The 22,097-nt window shown below is 35.6% G+C and overlaps 1 protein-coding gene across 7 annotated transcripts in view; it reads right to left on the bottom strand.

Annotated features, from left to right (window-relative positions):
- TANC2 (tetratricopeptide repeat, ankyrin repeat and coiled-coil containing 2) overlaps positions 1–22,097 on the bottom strand; it is a 384,022-nt gene that overhangs the window by 213,651 nt on the left and 148,274 nt on the right. For 4 of the 7 annotated variants that reach the window (XM_043584928.1, XM_043584929.1, XM_043584930.1 and 1 more), the window contains exon 4: positions 20,030–20,212. In XM_043584928.1, coding sequence (XP_043440863.1) covers positions 20,030–20,212 — 183 coding nt within the window. The remainder of the gene's footprint in view (positions 1–20,029; positions 20,213–22,097) is intronic. The other 3 variants (XM_043584931.1, XM_043584933.1, XM_043584934.1) reach the window with 1 other exon arrangement.

Genomic DNA, 22,097 nt, shown 5'->3' with positions numbered 1-22,097 from the left:
TTGCGTTTCTTTTCCTACAAAGCTCAAAGTAGGCCTTACAGCTCAGAAATCCATGTAACACACAAATACTCTACTCATCATACTCACAGGCTTTAGTTTTTCTTCCTCATTAGTCAATACTATATAGCTTTTTCTCCTGCAAACTTGAAAGGCTTCTTCTTACTCACTGGTCATGCTGTTATCAGATCTGACATATCAGTGATGATCCACACTTTAATCTTCCCCAGCCAGTTCTTCACACTGCCCAAAACTTACTGCGCGTTACAGGTGATACTTCTTACAGCAGATGTCGATTATGGTCCCAAAGCACAAGTGATGCTCCCAAAGGAGCTTAGAACCCCTAACAACATCACCTGCTTCTTTTTATATCCAGAGATGCAATGTGATACTTGTTTTGAACAGCTAATGATTTCAAGAAAGATTACAGATGATTTCTTTTCATTAGATCGCCTGACAGAAGCTTATCCTTTCAGAATACTGCAGCAGAGATAGACTGTATGATTCCCTTAGGAGAAAAAGAAATGCTTTTATGTAATTTTTCCTCTGTGGCGCAGTTTAGTTTACCCTCCTGGTAGACCAAACTGCTGGAAGGACTGGTTCTTAGGTTTCTAATGGCGCAGCATTAACATAGTGAATGATTCACGGATGTTCTTAACATTCAGGAGTAACACAGAGGGCTAGCAATGCAGCCCAGGTCCAGAGCTGATGAATGGTGCAGTGCTGCTGTTGTCATAGCAACCGAGAAGAAAAAAGCAGCACCATATAAGGAGCTGTGACATGGATTCTGGGAACAATTTATATTAAAAAGCTGTAAGCTCCTCGTGCCTTAAAGCTATAAACTCCTCCTCCTCAGATTCCTCCTCAGATTTCACTGTTCTGAATTCCTAAATCAGCTGTGTGAATAAATATTACAAAATACAGTAACTAAGTAGACACTAACAAAACAACCACATCCTGAGGTAACGAAAAAGATTAATAACACTTTAGCAAGCTAATATGTGCCTGTGGTATCTTCATAATTTATTGGGTTAAATGGAAAAATTAAGACAGTGATAAGTAAAGAACTGTCAAGAATGTGATAGCAGAAAATTTATTTTTAAACAGAGATATTAAAAAACTGATTAAATGTCTTTCATTCAGAGGGTAAGTTTCAGATACACCAAAACTAGAGAACCATCAACTGACTGATATAGTAGCAACGGTATCATTTTCAAAGACAGGCAAACCACCTCCTGTATTCCTTCTAGAAGCATAAAGATTCAAAAGACACTAACTTCCCTGAAACTGCCCATAGCCTTTACTTATGATCAAGGAAATTCCTTGTGTCAATCACTGGAGAGACAGGGTTACTGTTCCATTCTATGCTTCTGAAGGCCTTCCCCTACTAGGCCTGGAGAACCTTTCTCATCAGTTTTTCCTTGCCTTCCAGGAATCCAGAAGAGTTCCTTCCCTTCCAGTGGACAGCAGGACAGTGTCAAAAAAGAAACACAGAAGAAGAGAGAACTAGGGACAGTGTCAGTGCATGAATTGAGCAGTGGCAATGGTACTCCCTCTGCAGTACTCTAGATGGCTCTGAGCCAACTTTCAGTAGGCTTCTGGAACATGAGCCACTGGTGCTATCCATCTATTTAGATAGGGGAATTCTACATGCAAGTGTTCTGTATCATAGTGATGTATGCTTCTCTCCTAGCACTGCATATATAATGAAATGTTCAGATACAAAATAAAGCAAAACAATTAGGTAAATCACTTATTACATTGTTCTCTTATGTGGGCAGTATTGCCACTGTAATAATAATTCTGGTATAATTATATATTTGTTAGTTATAGATTTATGATGTGTTCATCTTCATAAATGATGATAACCTCAGTGAAATGTAAATGAAAAGGACTACAGTTTAATAGGAAGGACACACACTTGACTAGTGTTCTGATTGTGGTTGTAATAATGCTTAGTTGCTTGGTAAGTCCTTAATTTCAATCCTCAAACTCATCAGCAGTACAATTTGAGTAATAACATATTTTCTACTTCTTTCTAAAGCAATGGTAGAAATAAAATAATGTAAAGCCTTGAAATTCTAAAAATCTGTTATCTTATTTAAAAATACCTAATTAAGCAAAACAGTGAAGATAAAATAGAAAATAGATTTCTACAGAAGTCAATAGGCAGAAAATGGCCAGAAAGAGTAAATATATTTCTGGCTGGTTTTCATGTTTGATTGAATATTTGGTCTCACCACACTGCACATATTTGTTGCAAGGAGTCATTTCATTTTAAAATTACAGTAAACATGGGGTACCTACTTTACAGTTGGTTGAGCATCTGACTCTTGATTTTGGCTCAGGTCATGATCCCAGGATCAAGGGATTGAGCCCTACATCAGGCTCCATGTTGAGCATGGAGACTGCTTAAGATTCTCTCTCTCTTCCTCTGCCCCTCTACCCCACTTGCGCTCTAAAATTTAAAAAATAAAAAATAAAAATAAATAGAATTACAGAGATACTAAATAGTAAACAGAAATGCTGTGGACTAATGTTAAAGGATTATTTAAGATAATCATGTAAAAGTAATTCCACCATCCCTACATGACTAATAATAATTGTCTTAAGAAAATTATAAGTTGGAGATAAAGTAGTGTAAGTAATTTCTATAGAATGACAATACTAAAGAACATGCAAAGTGAGAAACTTGTTTCAAATGACTTTTAATTACTTTCACCTCACCTAACTAGAAAACTATAGGTCAAACCTAAAAGTAAGCATTTATGTTAGATTTGAAAATTCCACAGAAAGCATACCTCAGTTCTGTCTAACCTCTTCTCTCTAGTAAAGTTTTAAAATCAAATATTGTCTTGGCACAATGGTTACTTTTGAGGAAAATTCTCTTTAGTTGTTACTTTTAGAATACCAAGAACTCAATACCTTTAGGAAAAAGAGGGCAGGTTCACATCTGTCCCAAATCAAGTTGAACTGATCCATGCATTAGATGGATTCCAGAATAATTATGTTTAAAAAATGCAAACTTTGACAAATAATCATTTTTCCACTGACATTCATTTTAATGTTGCTAATGCTCTGTATTAGCTAATCAGGAAGAGGACATAGTTGAGGTACTTTTAAAGACAAAATACATAGGTTCTGTTTTTGTAAAAATGGGCTTAATTGATGGTACAAGTAGAGAGAGATTTAAGGGGCTAAGCTATTTCATTGGCTACTAATTTTTAACTCCCTTGTGCTGAATTTAGGTAAACCATTCTAAAACTTACAGAATTTTCTACTGTTTTTATTTTTATTCTTTCTCCGATCTTCCCCCTGTATAAGCTTTCTCTAAGAGGTAATCATCAGAATTAAACTTCACAGTGTTTAAAGGTAGGGTAATACTTATGAAGAGGTGAATACACGAAATTACTATTTTCACAGAAGTAAGAACGTATCCATCCTTCTTGTTACAGCAATTCAAGTTTTGGCCAGATTTCTAATGTGGAGTTTTTCCTTTACTAGGAATTGCTAATGCTCCAGATTATAACTTCAATTTGCAACAGTAAAATTGTGACTAAGAGAAGAGAAAGTAATGCATTCCTAAATATCATATAATGTGGCCTCTACACATAAGACAACTATTCATCTGGTGGTCAAAAGGAGAGTAAGAGGGGCGCCTGGGTGGCGCAGTCGGTTGGGCGTCCGACTTCAGCCAGGTCACGATCTCGCGGTCCGTGAGTTCGAGCCCCGCGTCAGGCTCTGGGCTGATGGCTCAGAGCCTGGAGCCTGTTTCCGATTCTGTGTCTCCCTCTCTCTCTGCCCCTCCCCCGTTCATGCTCTGTCTCTCTCTGTCCCAAAAAAGAAATAAACGTTGAAAAAAAAAATTAAAAAAAAAAAACAAAAACAAAAGGAGAGTAAGATAAGCTGGCAGGTTGGACATATGAAAAGCAGTATTTACTTAATGAATGCATGAATGATATTTAAAGGACTTCTGAGGATAATTTTCATTATACACAGTTTTTACTTGATATGTTGACTTTATTACCTAATCCCTGAAAAATTTTCCCAAATGTGGGATGCTACTTCTAAATTATATTCTCAACATTTTAAAAGGATCATTAAGCTTGCAGGTGGCTCTTTCAGGATTTTTTTTTATTGATAAATAGAACACAAAAGAGCATATTGAGCTACAAGATATACATATCAAATCTCCTTCCTCTCACTTTACTTAACTCATTAAATGAATGTGAATTTATGAAATTCACTAAATGATACAGATGTATACATAACTTTTAAAAAATATCATCACTTTAGAAGCCAGAAATATAGACTTTAACCTAGAAAGGGAGAGAAAATCTAGATGCTGAACCAACACTGGTACATATGAGAACATTGTTCATTATGTTGTCTAAACAAAACAAACCATTCATACACGTAGACAATTCCAAAATGATCATATCTCTATTTTTAATGCAGCCAGTGACATGAAAGAATAAATGACAAGATGATGTATTTATAATAAAGAAAATGTCCTCTGGAACATTCTGCCCTCTGGTGTTTAAAATGTTCATCAGAGAGGGAGCATTCTGTCATGCCACATGTTTATTACTTTTGGCGGGCTGAATGCATCAATTTGGGCACATAATTTTTTATAATAAGAAAAATATGGTTTAGCATTATAATAAGTTCTGTTATTATAATGGGAATATATATTCTGTGCTAAACTTTCTATTATCCCATACTATCATTTACTTCCTGTTTGGAGAGTCACTAAGAGGATTTCTTTTGAATCATGGATATTTACTTATATGCCTTTCATGATGCTTTGTGACTGAGCAGTATTCCTGATGACCGATACTATTTAATTTTTACATTCAACACTTGACACTTTTAAACCTGCTTACATTCCACAGGAAGTAGGCAGAAAAGCAAGCAGAGAGATACAGCCAATTAAGCATAAACATAGCCTTTCTAGGAACTATGGCATAAAATTGTTGTGAGTTTTCTGGGGAAGATCACAGGAGGCATGGACAAAGGAGTTTTGGTTTTTTTTTTTTTCCCCCCCTGTAACCTCCATGGTATTTGCCATGTTTTAAAGTGACGTCTGGGGTCCCTGGCTGGCTCAGTCAGAAAAGTGTGCAACTCTGTATCTCAGGGTTGTCAGTTTGAATACCATGTTGGGTATAGAGATTACTTAAAAATCGTAAAAGAAAAAAAGAGGAAAATGATACATAACTCTTAGAACCACCACACAGCAGCTAAAAAGGGTATCAGAGATTATTAAACAAATGATTGTCAACTTTCCACCTGTTAGGATTCTTTTACTATTTTCTCCAATTATATACACTGAACATTTTGAAAGATTTAATGTACCAAAATTTTTATTTATTAATTTAAACAAATTTTCAATTTTCTTTGAGGCATTTTTAAATATTGAGGATTGTATCCACGATATGGTATTGAATGCTACAGAGCTTAATCATGGTAAGAATAATAATATTTAAAAATAACTGTCAAATCATACTTACATTTTATATCAGTAAGTGCTAGGCACATTAGAGAAACTGCAAACATTTCTGTACCACTCTCAGTCCTAAGGTTTTATTATTCTTACTGTACATTTACAGAAAAATAGGCTCAAAAAGAGTTAATCTATCCAGATATACAGCTTACAAATTAATGAGTGTGGAATTTTAACCTGGTTCTTTGTCCAAGAGCCTAGCTCTTGACCAATATGGCACTATCAGTTCTTTTGGGCCTAGAATTCTGAGCCTTAATTCTGCCACATTACAGATTTATCTAAATCTTCATTCCATAAAGATCTGCCAAAAACTACTTTATGATGTGTTGTCCTTGTTAAACATCTTTCTTGATGTTGACCACCTGCCCTCTTAGAACTCTGCCTGTCATCTGCTCCTAGATTCCCTTTCCTTGGATTAATAGGTTCCACCTCCTTCCTGTGACACACAATTACCTATAGCTGATCATCCTAATATTTAGGTTCTGTTTAGGCCTCCACTTAGTGATTGCTACCAGACTGCATCTTACTAAATTGCCTTCTCCACCCCAGATCCTAGGTGTCCCTGGTTTAGTGGGCCACCACTCTAACAGGAATACTGATCAACTCTACACTTCATAGTTTAGGGAAGCAGATTTCTTAGAAAAAAAAAGCAGAGAATAGAACAGAAGCTATGAGCCACTGATGAGTAATTCTAAGAGGGAATACAGATTGAGAGTATAGGCTAAAAATTAATAAGTAATTTATATATTCACAAATGTATGTAAAATACAAAGAAAGAAACATGGCCATAGCAGGAATTTTCTGATAAAGACAGATCTGTGTCCAAAAAAGAAATACACAAAGAGAGGACATAATCAAAGATGAAGAGTGGAAAACCCTTCAATTATATTGTCAAGGAAGAATAGAACCCAAGCTGAGAAGAGCTGTTTCTAAGACAGTACAAAGGATTGTTGGGATATTTTTAGAATAAAAAGATGGACAAGGGAAAGCCAGATCCAGCGCATAAGAAAGATAACAAATGATTTTGTTATAAGCTTCCACTTATGAATCAGCTGCTATGACCTAAACTCTATGTTCTTGACATACATAATATCTTCTCCAATCCATATAATACTCTGTGAGGCAGAAATAATAAAAACGATAATAGTAATACAGATAAGCAAATATGCTCAGAGTAGGTAAGTGACTTGATCAAGTCATACAGCTAGTAAGTGGCAGAGTCAGAGCTTGAACGCAAGTATAATGGACTCCACAAAGTTTGCCATGCTTAACAACATCCAGCCTCCAACCAAGAGACATAGAACAATTACTCAACCCTTAATTTCCTTTAATCTTCTCCATAAATGAAAATATATTTAAACTAAAAAAGGTAGAAAAGATATTGCTAAGAATTAATGAAATCTAAGTTATGAGTTAAAAAACATTCAAAACACAGGCCCACACAACTGACATTTGGTTTCTAAAAGAACACAAGAATAGGAACATGAAATTACTACTAGCAGTCTTTGCAAAATCATACAGGAAATTAGGAGGACTACAGGACTAGACAGTGGCAAAATACAGATATGAACTAGTTGATATAAAATTTTTAAAAAGGTAAAAACACTAAGACTCAATAAGGGGTCAGAAGGAAAAGTAATTCCAAAATAATGTCATGTCTATTTTGATAGAAAAAAAGGAAATAACACAGAGGTAGGCCCATCTTGATATTGGAAAGGTCTTTTTTTTTTTTTAATTTTTTTTTCAACATTTATTTATTTTTGGGACAGAGAGAGACAGAGCATGAACGGGGAAGGGGCAGAGAGAGAGGGAGACACAGAATCGGAAACAGGCTCCAGGCTCCGAGCCATCAGCCCAGAGCACGACGTGGGGCTCGAACTCACGGACCGCGAGATCGTGACCTGGCTGAAGTCGGATGCTTAACCGACTGCGCCACCCAGGCGCCCCAGGAAAGGTCTTAAATGAAGTTGCTTAAGTGAGAGAAAAGGAGATCTGATGGTAGTTTTCTGGGATATAAAGGACTGCCATGGGAAAGAGAGGTTCATTTATGTCATACAGCTAAAAGGCAGCACTAGGAGTAATGGGTGGGAACAAAACAAGGGCAGATTTCCACCCACGTAAATTAGAATATTGACAGTTAAAACTCTTCAACAAAGGAATAGGAATGCAACAAAGCAGAAAGCTTGTCCTCCTTGCAAGTTTTCACAACAGAAGCTGTTGACTATCCACTTAAATTTCTCTGAAAACTAAATTTGCTCACACATGTAAAGTGCTTAATATTGTCTGGAACATAGAAAGAGCTAAATAAACATTATCTATTATTACTATTATCATTACTTAAACGTTTAGCAAAACTTGCCTGCAAAATCATCTGTGCCTGCTGACTCTTAGGGATCTTTGATTTCTATGGTAACGGGGCTAGTCATATTTTTATGTTTGTTTGAGTCAATTTTACAGTTTGTTTTCTTCCACATCCTCTGGTTGTTTTTTTTTAAGGTGTGCTTTTAATTATTATTTTTTTAAGTAATCTCTGTGACCAGTGTGAGGCTAGAACTCACAACCCTGAGGATCGAGAGTCAAATGTTCTACTGAATGAGCCAGCCAGGCAACCTCATTTCCTCTAGTTTTTTTAAGTTGTTTTGCCATAAAGCTCAATACTATAATCTCTTATAATAAGAAAACATTATCAGTGACTATTTCGTTTCATTTTTTTAAGTTTATTTATTTTTGAGAAAGAGAGAGAGAGAAAGTGGAGTGGGAGGAGCGGGAGAGAGAGAATTCCAAGCAGGTTCCGTGTTCATTGTGTCGAGTCCGACTGGGGGCTCAAACCCACAAACTGTGAGATCATGACTTGAAATCAAGAGTCAGACGCTGCGGGGCACCAGGGTGGTGCAGTAGGTTAAGCATCGGACTTTGGCTCAGGTCATGATCTCATGGTTCATGAGTTTGAGCCCCGCATTGGGCTGTCTGCTGTCAGCACTGCACCCACATCAGATCCTCCAACCCCCTCTTTCTCTGCCCCTCCCCATGCTCTCTCTCTCAAAAATAAACATAAAAATTTAAAAAGTTGGATGCTTCACCAACTAAGCCACCCAGGTGCCCCATCATTTCTTATTTTATGTGTGTGTTATACATATTACTTATCTCTCCTCTCTCCTCTCTTTTTTACTTTGATCATTCCTTTCGAAGATGTTTCTATTCTCTTAGTCTTTCCAATAAATTTGTTTATGTCTTCACTATCAATAATTTTTTTTTGTTTTTACTCATTTCTGTCTTTAATTTTGTTTTTGTTTTTGCTTTTGAGAGAAAGAGAGAGAGGAAGTGCATGTGTGCATACAGGCAGAGAGGGGCATTGGGAGAGGGAGGGAGACTCTTAAGCAGGCTCCACACCCAGCAGAGAGCTGGATGTGGGGTTCGATGTCACCACCATGAGATTATGACCAGAGTTGAAATCAAGAGCTGGACGCTTAACTGAATGAACCACCCAGACACCCCTATTATTTCTTTTATATTTACTTGTTCTTCTAACTCCTTGAGTTAATGATTAATAAAATTACTTTCAGTTTGTTTTCTAATAATAGCATTCAAGCATACATACAATATACATAAATGCACACTGGAAAAAACTAAAAATAAATCAATTATATGTATGATGTATCAATGATATGTATGATGTATCTTTCTAAAGATATAAACCATATTTTATTTCAACTCTAATAACTAAATAGAAATATCACATGATCCAGTAATTCCACTATTGGGTATTTACCCAAACGAAATAAAAACACTAATTTAAAAAGATATATGTACCCCTATGTTCACTGAAGCATCATTTACAATGGCCGAGAAACCGAAGCAACTCAAGTGTTGCTTGAGTTGTTATTCTCAAAAAAATAAGATCTTGTCATTTACAACAACATGGATGGACCTAGAGAGTATTATGCTAAGTGAAATAAGTCAGAAAAAGACAAATATCATAGGATTTCATTGATCTGTAGAATCTAAAACACAAAACAAATGAATAAACAAACAAAAAGCAGAAGTGGACCCATAAATACGGAAAACAAACTGATGGCTGCCAAAGGGGAGGAGTAGAAGGGTGGGTAACAGTGGGTGAAGGGGAGTGGGAGACACAGGCTTCCAGTTATGGAATGAATAAGTCATAGGGATAAAAGATACAGCACAGGGAATATAGTCAATGGTACTGTAATAATGTTGTATGGTGACAGATGGTAGCTACTACACTTGTGACCACAGCATAACATATAGACTTGTCAAGTCACTATGCTGTATACTTCAAACTAATGTGACATTGTGTGTCAACTGTAACAACACCAAAAAAAAAATCGACTATAATAATTAGAACATTCTGATAATTAAACACATCAAAAATAATATGAATTGCCAAAAATTTTATATGGTATACTGGTATCAAGAGAATTAAAGTATTGGGGTGCCTGAGTGGCTCAGCTGGTTAAGCATTGTACTTCAGCTCAGGTCATGATCTTGTGGTTTGTGAGTTCAAGCCCCATGTCAGGCTCTGTGCTGATAGCTTAGAGCTGGAATCTGCTTCAGATTCTGGTTCTCCCTATCTCTCTGCACTCTCCTGCTCTTTCTCTCTCTCTCTCCAAAATAAATAAACATTAAAAAATTTTTTTAAAGAATTAAAGTGTCAATATAAAAATATTATTAAATATTTAATAGAAAAAAATAAAATGTTTGGACCTATAGTTCATGAACGAAGGCAAATGTAGAAGTAGAAAAATGTTAACGTCACCTTTGGGATGACTTCAAAAGGGTTACTTTTAAAGAAATTCACTTCAGCACTTATATGACCACCATCCTAATAATAAATCATTATAATATAATCACTAAAAAGAATCTGTACTGTGATAAACAGTTTAAAAGTTACTTTAATTATAAAGTAAAATCATCTACAAAACTATATTTGTGCTAATTAGATCGGTAAAATTGCATCAACTGTTAAACTATGAAATACTTCAGATCACCAATAGAGATCAATTTTTTTGTGTGCTTTCAAGTTTTTATTTAAATTCAAGTTAGTTAATGTACAGTGTAATATTAGTTTCAGGAGTAGAATTCTGTGATTCATCACTTAACATATAACACTCAGTGCTCATTCCAAGCGCCTTAATACTCATCACCCTAGAGACTAATTGTTAAGCCCCAAGCACCAGAGTAGCAGTGAGAAGTACATAAAGAATAATATAGGGGCGCCTGGGTGGCGCAGTCGGTTAAGCGTCCGACTTCAGCCAGGTCATGATCTCGCGGTCCGTGAGTTCGAGCCCCGCGTCAGGCTCTGGGCTGATGGCTCGGAGCCTGGAGCCTGTTTCCGATTCTGTGTCTCCCTCTCTCTCTGCCCCTCCCCTGTTCATGCTCTGTCTCTCTCTGTCCCCCCCCCCAAAAAAAAACAAACAAAAAACGTTGAAGAATAATATAAAAGAATAAATTATCAGTTATTAGTTAACACCACTCACATTACTGAAAAGACCTATAAGAAATATTGAAAGACTTGCCGTTTAAATGCACTAAGGCATCACTGATGTATTCACACAGCTTACGAATATGCACTAAATGGGGACTTTTTTCCTGAATCTAACTCTGACTGGATGTGTCATTCATTAAAAGAGTAGAAAGAATGAAACTATTAAGCCCAAGAACAATGTGAAGACCACTCTGGCAAACAGTATAAGCTGGTTTACTCAACCTGTTCCAATTTGTGTTCCTATACTACTATGGCTGGAAAGCCAAAAATCTACATTTCTCAAATTGCCTTGAGTTAAGGTACAGATATATAACCTAAGTTTTTAGCAACAGGATGTGCCTATCCTCCCATGCCTTCAGTGACAAAGTAAGAGAATGCCATAAGTGGAAAGTTTGCACTTTCTGGCAAACACTAAGGTCAAGACATCTGGTTCCTTTGGGGCTATTGTGATAGAGGCAGTGGTGTTCCTTTAGGGTTATAGGGAGGTACGAGTTCCTGGTTGCATTCTTCAGGCTCTCCTGGAGATTCTGAAAGCTATCATAACCCTTCACTAAACATCTTTCTGTTTAGACTAGCTGGGACAACTCTGTTTTCTATGATTGAGACCCTAACAAAATAACTATTAAGAGGGGCGCCTGGGTGGCGCAGTCGGTTAAGCGTCCGACTTCAGCCAGGTCACGATCTCGCGGTCTGTGAGTTCGAGCCCCGCGTCAGGCTCTGGGCTGATGGCTCAGAGCCTGGAGCCTGTTTCCAGTTCTGTGTCTCCCTCTCTCTCTGCCCCTCCCCCGTTCATGCTCTGTCTCTCTCTGTCCCAAAAATAAATAAACGAAAAAAAAAAAAAAAGAATAAAAAAAAAAAAACTATTAAGATAGAAAAAGAAACTAGTGGGCCAGCTCATTAGCTTACCAATTAAATTGTACATCAAAGAAAAGAACACATACTAGGAATTTTTTACACAGATGAGGCCTACTAATAACCATTTCTCAGGAAAATTATAGAAAGATCTTCCTAGGAATTATCCTCATTTGTAGCATATGCTATACTTTTCCTAGGAAGACTCTATTTTCCTCTAGAAAATATTAGTCCTCAAATGAAAAAAAAATACATCGTAGGAGGTAATGATCATTTCAAGAAAGATAAGTAAATGGGAAACTGAGCAAAGTTTATAAAGAAAGACTTCTTTTAATATGGTACCGAAAGAGCACAGCTCTGTTGAAAAGTACCATCATGGTTTCTTACAACCTTGCACAGACTTGGCTAAGTCAAGTTAGACCCTAAAATGTCAGTATGTGGGTCCAGAAACTCCCTTAACTCTGTAGAATCTCACCAAAATAGCACATAAAAAGAACATCTTTGTAAATTCCACAATCAGGTCAACAGGTTTAGAGATAGGATTTCTAAGTCCACATCATTAAGTTCAAACTATAAGGGGATGAAGAACTGTAATAGGTAAAATCAGAGAAGAGAAAACTGACAAGAAAGTCTGTGATTAAAGGAGAGAACAGAAAAACTATGATGGTTTGGACACATGGTGTAGAAGCAAACTGCTACATCTTCATTAGGTTACCAAAGATATATTATAGACTAGTTCATTTTCATGTTCATAATAACAACTCTAAGTCATAAAGGTCAGATTAAATTCAGTATATAAGTAACTTACACATTTTAAAAAGATGTTCTTCCAAAATGGTTTTTTTTTTTTTTTTTTTTTTTTTTAGTGATCTGAAGGGATAAATTCTTAGTACTAGAATAAAACAAGTATCTAAAGTAACTCTTCAGAGTAGTGGTTCTCAAACTTCAGTGAGCAAAATAGATTGCTAAAAATAGAGTTTCTTGGGCTCCAGATTTAATGAGACAATCTGTGAAGTGAGATTGATTGGGTAAATTTGGATACTCAGGAATTTGCATTTTTCAAAGAAGCACTCCTGGTATTTATTTATTTATTTATTTATTTATTTATTTATTTATTTACTTACTTACTTACTTACTTATTTCTCTTTCCTTCTTTCCTTCCTTCCTTCCTTCCTTCCTTTTCTTTGTTTCTTTGTTTCTTTCTTTCTTTCTTTCTTTCTTTCTTTCTTTCTTTCTTTCTTCCTCTCTCTCTCTCTCTCTCTTAAAGTTTATTTATTTATTTTGAGAGAGACAGAGACAGCAAAGTTGGGGAGGGGTAGAGAGAGAGAGGGAGAGAATCCCAAGCATGCTCTGTGCTGTGAGCACAGAGCCCAATGCTGGGTTCCAACTCCCGAAACCATGAGATCATGACCTGAGCCAAAGCCAAAAGTCAGATGCTCAACTGACTGAGCTACCCACCCAGGTGCCCCACTCCCAGTATTTCTAATACAAGCAGTCTAGGGGCCACACAATGAGAAACACTGTCCATGAGCATTTCACATAGATGAAGATTTTACGATAGTATTATAGTCACAAATTTGATCTCCCTCTTTTTTTTTCCTTTCTTTCGTGTGTGAATGTGTGTGTGTTGGAGAAGGTGCATAAACTTAGAAAAAAGTACAATCCAAAAAAGTGTATAGGTATTGCACTTAAATTTTAACAGCGACTGTGTGAAGGTAAGTGTGTGAAGGAAACCAAAGACAGCATAAATTAACTAACATACTTCATATAACACAACCAGAAAGAGGTAATGCTGAGATTCAACTTAGTTTAAGAGCAAAGCCCATTTACTTCCGTTATATTTGTGGTTCTTACACTTGAGGAATGGATGAGGAGGCTCGAAAGGTGGACCTCTGGGCTCTTTACACTTGTTTCAATCGCACAAAATCACCACTGCTTGTGCATTTTGTTACTTGAAGCCAAACATACTAATTAACTGCTCTTCCAAGTGTCAAATTCAGTTGCTTTAATAAGGCATAATTTTTTTGTGTGAGAAAGTCTCCATATACAAATCATCTAACCTGACAGAAACAGAACCATTTCATAAGAAAAAATGTAAATAATTTGTTATTTCGACCCTTCTCCATTAAGGAACATTGTGGCATTTTTGCAAACTTTCCCTGGTAGTGGTTGAGTAGAGGTATGGAGACAGAACAACTATATTTCAATGAAATATATATATATATATGGCAATACTACAGCTGCTATAAATAATCTTACTATAAATACTACAACACTATAAACAATAGTGCCACTCTGTATGAGTGACTTCCATTCAATTATGAAAGTAATTAGAATACAGTTATTTTCTTACATGCAAATTCTTAAGTTCTTATAAAACCTAAAAAACGGTTTAATTACACTGCAAATCTAGTGTGTGTAAATATTTCGAAAGAATTCTTCATTTGATCATACATGTTGATTTTTCAGATGCTCAAAATATACATACTGACAAAGACTCTCTCCTTAACTAACCTTTGTCAGTCTCCTCTGAGCCCCCTTCCACTGCGTCTCCTCCTTGGGCCTTATCCTTAAGCCTGCAGTCTAGTTCAGTAGAACCAAGGATCCTGGTAAGTCCACTTAGTATGAATCCCTCCACCCTCGACATATGATCACCCTGGCCCATCCAGCAAGAGTCCTTCCTATTAAACCGGTTTTAGCAAGAATCCCTTTACCCTTGATGTCTCCTTTTAGTAATTTTCTATCTAGACTATCCACCTTTATCCTTGGCTATAAATCCTTAGCTTTCTTTACTGTATTTAGAATTGAGCCCAGTTCTACACTACGGTCTCTCTTCTCCATTGCAATAGTTCCTGAATAAAATCTTTTACCACATTAACTACTGTCCAGCTCTGGTTTTAACAATACTGACTGATGATAACTGAACTTACCTAAACTGAATTAAATAACATCCCCTTAACATTCCCTACTTTTGGTCTGGAAGACAAGAGGAATACAGCAGTAGAAGTAAGGGCCCCCTTTTCTGTACTCCTGCACTGAGTAAACCCTAGAATTTACAATAGCATGATATTTAACCCATAAAACTAGAGAATCTGAATTAGAAACAGTAATGCATTAGAAACAGTAATGAGGTCGGGACCTAGTTTAATTAGTACTATCATTCCAAAGAGCTTAAAAGTCTTCATATACATTTTCTTGTTTAACCTTAAAAAGAGAGAGAGAGAGAGAGAGAGAGAGAGAGAGAGAGAGATTGATTGATTGATTCTGGGGCTCCAGATTTAATGAGACAGAATCTGTGAAGTGAAGTTGATTAGGTAAACCTGGATACCCAGGTATGCATATTTCAAAGAAGTATTCCCAGTATTTCTAATGCAAGTGGTCTAGGGACCATACACTGAGATACTGGGTAAGATTATTTTATCCATATGGAAAGTAAAATAAAAATATTAACATTAGCAGTTACAGAGCTTAGATTATCATATAAACCTACTATATTTTTAATCTAATAAAATCACTACAATATATCTTGAATTCTAATATTTTTTCCTAAAGTTATAAGAGATTTATTCATGCTACAGAATAGTGAATACAATGCAATAAATCAGACTATGAAGACCAATGTAATCTCTATGCTCTGTATACTTTCAAATTGGCTTTTCAATAATTTTCTCGAGACTATGTTTCCATTTTATCCAAGATTATAAATAAGAAGTAACACTTATTTAACATTTATTATGTATTAAATTGTAAGTTTAAGCAATCTTGTTCAATCTTCACAGGAACCCTGTATTTTTTTCTAATAATAAAATTCACTAAAGTACATCTTGAGTTCCAGTGCTTCCAAAAATTGCAAGATAAGTATCATGTGAAAAATGTGTCGTAAGTACACTAAAATATATCAGGGTATGTAAACTGTTATTAAATATAAGCTCTTTTTAATGTCAAAATAGCTTTAAATCTTTTTCCCAGGATGTCTTTATAAACAAGTCAATGATACCTTTATATCCATGATGAAAATAATATTTTGGCCATAGCTAGCATCCAAAGTAACGAGGCTGCTGCACAATCAGATGGGTTATTTTGACTTATTTACCATCTAAATAGGACTACCACACAGTCATTCCAATCTATACAGTGAATTCTTTTAAAATCAGTCCAAAAAGATTTTCCAAAAGACTATGTAACAACCCACTTGATATCAGTATTTGAAGGTCACTCCTCAGAAAAGTAAAGGGCTTACTTAAGGTAATTAAAGAAATTACTTGCAGATCACCTTCCAAAGGCTCAGAACTCATATTTAACATAACCAACAGAAAGTCACCCAAATCTCCTTTAGAATTATAATAAATGTGGCTAACATTTATTGACTACTTCTTCTTTGTCAGGTACTGTCTCATGAGCTTTATGTGTACTAACTTATCCAATTCTTTTAATAGTCCTATGAGGCAGATACAATTAGTATTCCTATTTTAGAAATAAGTACAGAGACTGAAGTACAGAGACTTTTAGCAAACTTGCACAAGGTTACAGTTAAGAAATGGCAGCCAGCGCCCATTTTGTTATACTGCCTCATGAAATTTTAGATTTTACATGTGATAAAAAAAATACAAACATTACAGAAAGGTATGCAACAAAATTTATGTCATCCCTCTACCACTTTTGGGTTACAGTCAATGTATCTCCATACCACCATAAAATGTATGCATGTGTGTATGTTTGTGTGTATGCATGTATGTGTGTGTGTCACACAAATGGATTACTATTAATGATAAATAGTAACATTTTAGTTTTTTTACTATATACATGTACACATATGTACATACATACATGTTTCAAACTTGTCAAATGTTTATTTGTCAAATAAACACTCCGCAATAAAACTGCTGTGTCAAGGATTATGTGTGTTACAATTCTGATACATACTATCAAACTGCCCTACAAAAAGGTTGCAATGATTTATTACCCTACCAATAATGTGAATACTCAAAATTTAACTTTTACTAAACTTACAGTGTACATAATAGGCAAACAGTATGAATTAGGTAAGTGTTGAATGAATGAACTATTTACTGGCACTCCTAATTATCTACATTTTAAGAAGTATGCTTGAGGGGCGTTAGGATATTATGAACACAAACATCTTGGAAAGCGCCCTGGGTAAGAATCTGGAGAACTGGAGCACTTCCATCGGCACAGTAACGGGGACCAACACTGTCTCTGCACACTCCCCTCCATGCCTCCTCAGTGCACAGCCATATACAACTAAGTCAAATGAACCTTGAGGCTTTCCCAACCTTAGGTTATCTTCTGTTGCTTGGAATAAAAAAAGTCTTAATTGATATACCAAATGGGTTCTAATGTACACCTGAGTGAAGGACTAAGCTAAATACATTAGGAGTACAAAGGTTCTATGATAAAAATGATAGGAAAAGGTTAGTTATTCCTTCACTATATCTTACAAGATAAAACAAAGATTCTTTTCACCACTGTATTAACTTATTAGAAGTGAAAGATCTATTTAAAGATCAGGAAAACACACACAAGGTTAGTGAACATGGCATGCTCTAGTCCCTCATACACCACTCTTTACACATTTGCCAACAATATCTGATTAAAAGGTAAATCAGATCACATTACTTCTCATTCCAGCTCTTCTTAAAATCCTACAGAGTTGGTTCCCTTACCATGACCTAAAGACTCTGGTTTCTGCCTACCTCTTCAAACTATCTTCTACCACTGTCCCCTCTGACTTATTCTGAAACCATTCTTGCCTTCTTCCCATTCTTTGAACACACCAATGCTGCTTTCTGCTTTAGGACTTTTGTTCTGGCTGTCCCCTCTGCCCAGAAGGCTCTGACCCCAGACCTTCCCATGAGCAGCTTCATTTTGTTATCCACACCTCTCTTCAAATAGCTCTTCTTCTGACTCTCCTTGACCACTCCACAGAAAGAAACCCTACCCCCACTCCAGTCTCCCTCTATCCCATTTTATGACCCTCTTATTACTTGTCACTATCTATAATTTTTCACCACTGTATCGAGTAGTGCTTGGCATTTTATGAGTCCTAAACAAATATTTGCTGAACGATTAGGTGAAAAGCACAGAAAAATAATATGCAAACTACTTTGACTATAGCAAAGACAGGGTAATAAATATTGGAAAATCAAAAAGAAAACAGAATAAGATGACTATTCTGGCCCCACTTACTCAGTTGGGTTGGTAATATGAATACAAGGAATATAATGGATAAATCATTAAGTGGATTGAATTAATGCATTTTGTTAAAAACCATTCTCTGGAGGCCATTTACTTATGGTCAGCAAGTCGTTCTCTATTCAACTTTCTTTTTAGTTACTCATAACAAAATATAATTAGGAAAGGAATGATAACTCATAAATAATCTACTAACCAAGGTTTTAAATTTAAATTGCAAAGTAATTTCATTCCAGGTTAAACCAGAAACTTATCATCTGCTTTACTTGGTAGAAAATTGGCCACAGAAAAATTTTCATGGCACCCTCTTTCAGGAGACAGATTTCTTTCATTCAGAAGTTTTAAAATGCATTCTCGATCTTTAAATTCTTAGGCCTTTGACAAACTCTTCAGAAAAATAAAACTATTTGAGAGTATTCAAAATACTTCAAACATTAAAAAATTAAAACTGAATAGGTCAAACGTGTAATTAACCAAGTATGATTCTTGTCACTGCTTCCCTGTCTCACCTCTGATATCAGGCATGTAATTGACCTTGTTATTAAATGTATTTATCTTTTAATAAAGTTTGCTTATTTAAGTTCAAGTTTAAATTGGGACAGGAAAATGGGATAGGAAAGTGTTATCTCCGAAACATCAGGCAATTCAGTTCACTTCTGTTAGGAAACGGAATGTCTTTTGCTATCTCTTGTCATGTATAGTAAATGAAGCACATCATTTGATAGCCATCTCATATATGGTTATTTGTATTTTCAGTTATCAGTAACACCTTAAACTGCAAGAAAAAGGGGCAATTTCTAAGCAAAGAAATTTTATTAAGGCCCATGCACCTAAAATCTATCCTATTTTTACATATCAGAAGGGAATAAGTATTTCAGTAAAATCTTACTAAACTATTTTACAGATTGTTATCTAATCAAAGTAGACTTTGATTCAGTTATTTGAAGAAGCCTAAAAAAGCAGTAAACAATATAAAAGGCATGACTTATGCTTTGTGGAACTAAAGAATAAAAAATACTATTATTTTCATGAAAATTATAAACATTATAAAATTTTCATTCAAAATAGATGTAAGAGTCCCAAGATTCCATTTTCCCCTCTTTGTTCCTATTTTCTTTTGAATTGTCATATGATAATCAAACCTCCCCACTGTCTAACTTAATGCCAGACACGTAAGAAGTAGTTAATGTATCTATTGGGAATGACTTAATTTCTTGCCTCTAATCACTCATAACCCATCAACTTACTAACACAAGATATATACTGATAATGTTAAACTTAAGAAAATGACCCAGGCTTGCATATTTTCACATGTAAGTATCGTCCAACAGAGTAAAATTTCTTCTCTGAAAAAGCTTAAAAGGACAAAACTTCATTTAATAAGGACACAGTTTCACACCTAATAGCTTGATCTGAATGGGTAATATGTATTTTGAGACCATATTTAAGTCAATGCAATCCACAAGTTATGAATCATGGTAAATATCCTAAGAAGTTTCAGGAATGTACAATGGAGAGGAAAATATCTAAATCAAACTTTTAGAAATAGACGTGAAATATACAGATAAGGATTTCAAACAAAAACCATGACTGAGGTACCTTTGCTGAACTATGAAGCTCTTATTATCCTAAAATTACAATATCCCCATCTGTTAATCTGACATGAACAAGCTGATAAATGAAATCAGAACAACAGTGTATTCTGGCAAAACTAGAAGTTTCCTGAAAGCCTAGAAAAATATGTCCACAACAGATGGATCACTTAGAAAATAAATACATCAATCTGTCAAACTGAGTACTATTCTAATTCCCTAAATTAAAATCAGTAGGAGTTCCAATTTCCAAGAGTCTGTGACATTAGGAAGGCCAAAAAGGAAAAACCTAAAGATGCACATAAACATATCTGATATGACCTAAAGTGTCCTGTTAAACATACTAAATTTAGGTAAAGTCCTTACCAGTTAACTTCTTCACAGGTTGGAGCCGAACACTGATAGACTGATGTGTGAGTAAGGGGGAGGATGGAAGAGAGCGAGACATGCCCTCCATAATCCGAATGTGCTGCATACCTTCACTCACTGGAAGTGGTGGGACGGCGTAGTCTGGCTCAAAAGCACAGTCGCTTTCTGTGGAGATGCCACCTGTTGAGATAGAAAAGGATGAAACAAAGGAGCTGATAAGAAAAGATTCCTCCTTCTATATTAAAATTTATCTTTTAAGATGATTCAGAACAGCATATACCCACATTGATTCTCACTGTGAAAAGCAAAATAAGGTATTCTCAACACCTACGTTCACTTGTATACTTACTGGACACTTAACTCCAGGTGTAGCACTAGGAGATTAAACATGGGAAAAACAGCGTTCCTCTTTGTAAAGGGCTTCACTGTCTCATGAGTGATACAGTCACATAAAAAAATAGTCATGGTACAATTCAGTAAGTGTTACAATTGGAGCACTTTTTTTTTTCCAGTTAACTTCCTGATAAGACACATGAAAGAAAATATCACCTGATGATATTCGCCTTGATGATCCAATATGTGCAATAGCTAGTAGGAACACTGTAATTGTATTTCTTACCCCCTTCTCCAAAAAAGTATTCGAAAATACAAGTGGGTAAGGCTGACATTGTTTTATGGTGATTTTTGAATCTGCCTTAGTATTTTAAAAAGATTATTGCCTGTTCATTTCCACTTACATACTGTTGACTTCTGGTAATGGCAAATTACATACTTCAGACCAATGTTTCCCTAAGAAAAATCAGAACTATACATATGCTTTAAAATCTTCCTGAAGGCACTGAAGAGTTAATAGTATGATGAAGGATTACAAAAATAAGACTGAAGCCTGGCATTAGGGGCTACTTTTTACATAGTGACATCTGAGAGACTAAGAAGCTACTGACAGGTTTAAAGAGCTGGAAGGACATATATTGGAATGCAGGGGAAACCAAGATGCAGAGGAGAAGCTGGTAAAGCTCCAACACTTTTGTTTGGAAGCCCAAAGGGCTATGCTCTAAGAGTAAGTAAGAACCAAAGCTAGATTGGCCTTTTACAGGAAAAAAAGCTCAGCTCCAAATGTCTACCACAAAATTAAATTAAGACAATCTTGGATTGCTAATGCCTGCCAAAAACTAACAGAAATCTTCTTAGAGGGAGAAAACATCGTCATAGGTCTCAAATTACTCCCACAGTTTTTCATATACAGTATCTGGCCCTTCATTAACAATAACAAAGCGATAAAACAATATGAAAAAAGTAAATAAGAAAGATCATTCAAAAGAAATAGTCTCACAATATGGGGCAATGGGGCACAGAATTTAAAGTAGTATACTTAACATCAAAAAGATTAAAATAGTTTGAAATAAATTTAACCAAGAAAGTGAAGGATCAGCACAATGAAAACTGTAAGACATTGATGGAAGAAACTGAAGAAGAGTAAGTGGAAAGTTATCCCAAGTTCATGGACTGAAAGAATTAATATTAGTAAAATGTCCATATGACCCAAAGCCATCCATAGGTTCAATACAATCCCTATCAAGATCCCAACAGCATTTTTTTATAGAAGTAGAAAAGAGCAATTCTAAAATTTATATGAAACCACTAAGGACCCTAAATTAGCATAGCACTTCTGAGAAAGAACAACAAAGTGAGAAGCATCACACTTCCTGATTTCATAGTATATTACAAGGTGATAGTTATCAAAACAATTTGATGTTAGCATAAAAACAGACACACAGACCAAGAGAACAGAATAGAAAGCCTAGAAATAAACCCTTGCATATATGGTCAACTAATCTTTGACAAGTGCACCAAGAATATGTAACGGGGAAATGATGGTCTCTTCAATGAATAGGGCCAGGAAAACTGAATAGTCACATGCAAAAGAATGAAATTGGATCCTTATCTTACACTGCATACAAAAATCAACTGAAAAAATGGGTTAAAGATCGAAACATAAGACAATGATACCATAAAATTCCTAGAAGAAAACATAGGAGAACAACTCCTTGAAATTGATCTTGGT

This window comes from Prionailurus bengalensis, chromosome E1 (genome assembly GCF_016509475.1).
Source record: "Prionailurus bengalensis isolate Pbe53 chromosome E1, Fcat_Pben_1.1_paternal_pri, whole genome shotgun sequence".
NCBI classification, from domain to species: domain Eukaryota; kingdom Metazoa; phylum Chordata; class Mammalia; order Carnivora; family Felidae; genus Prionailurus; species Prionailurus bengalensis.
This window is presented reverse-complemented; position numbering and strand designations above follow the sequence as displayed.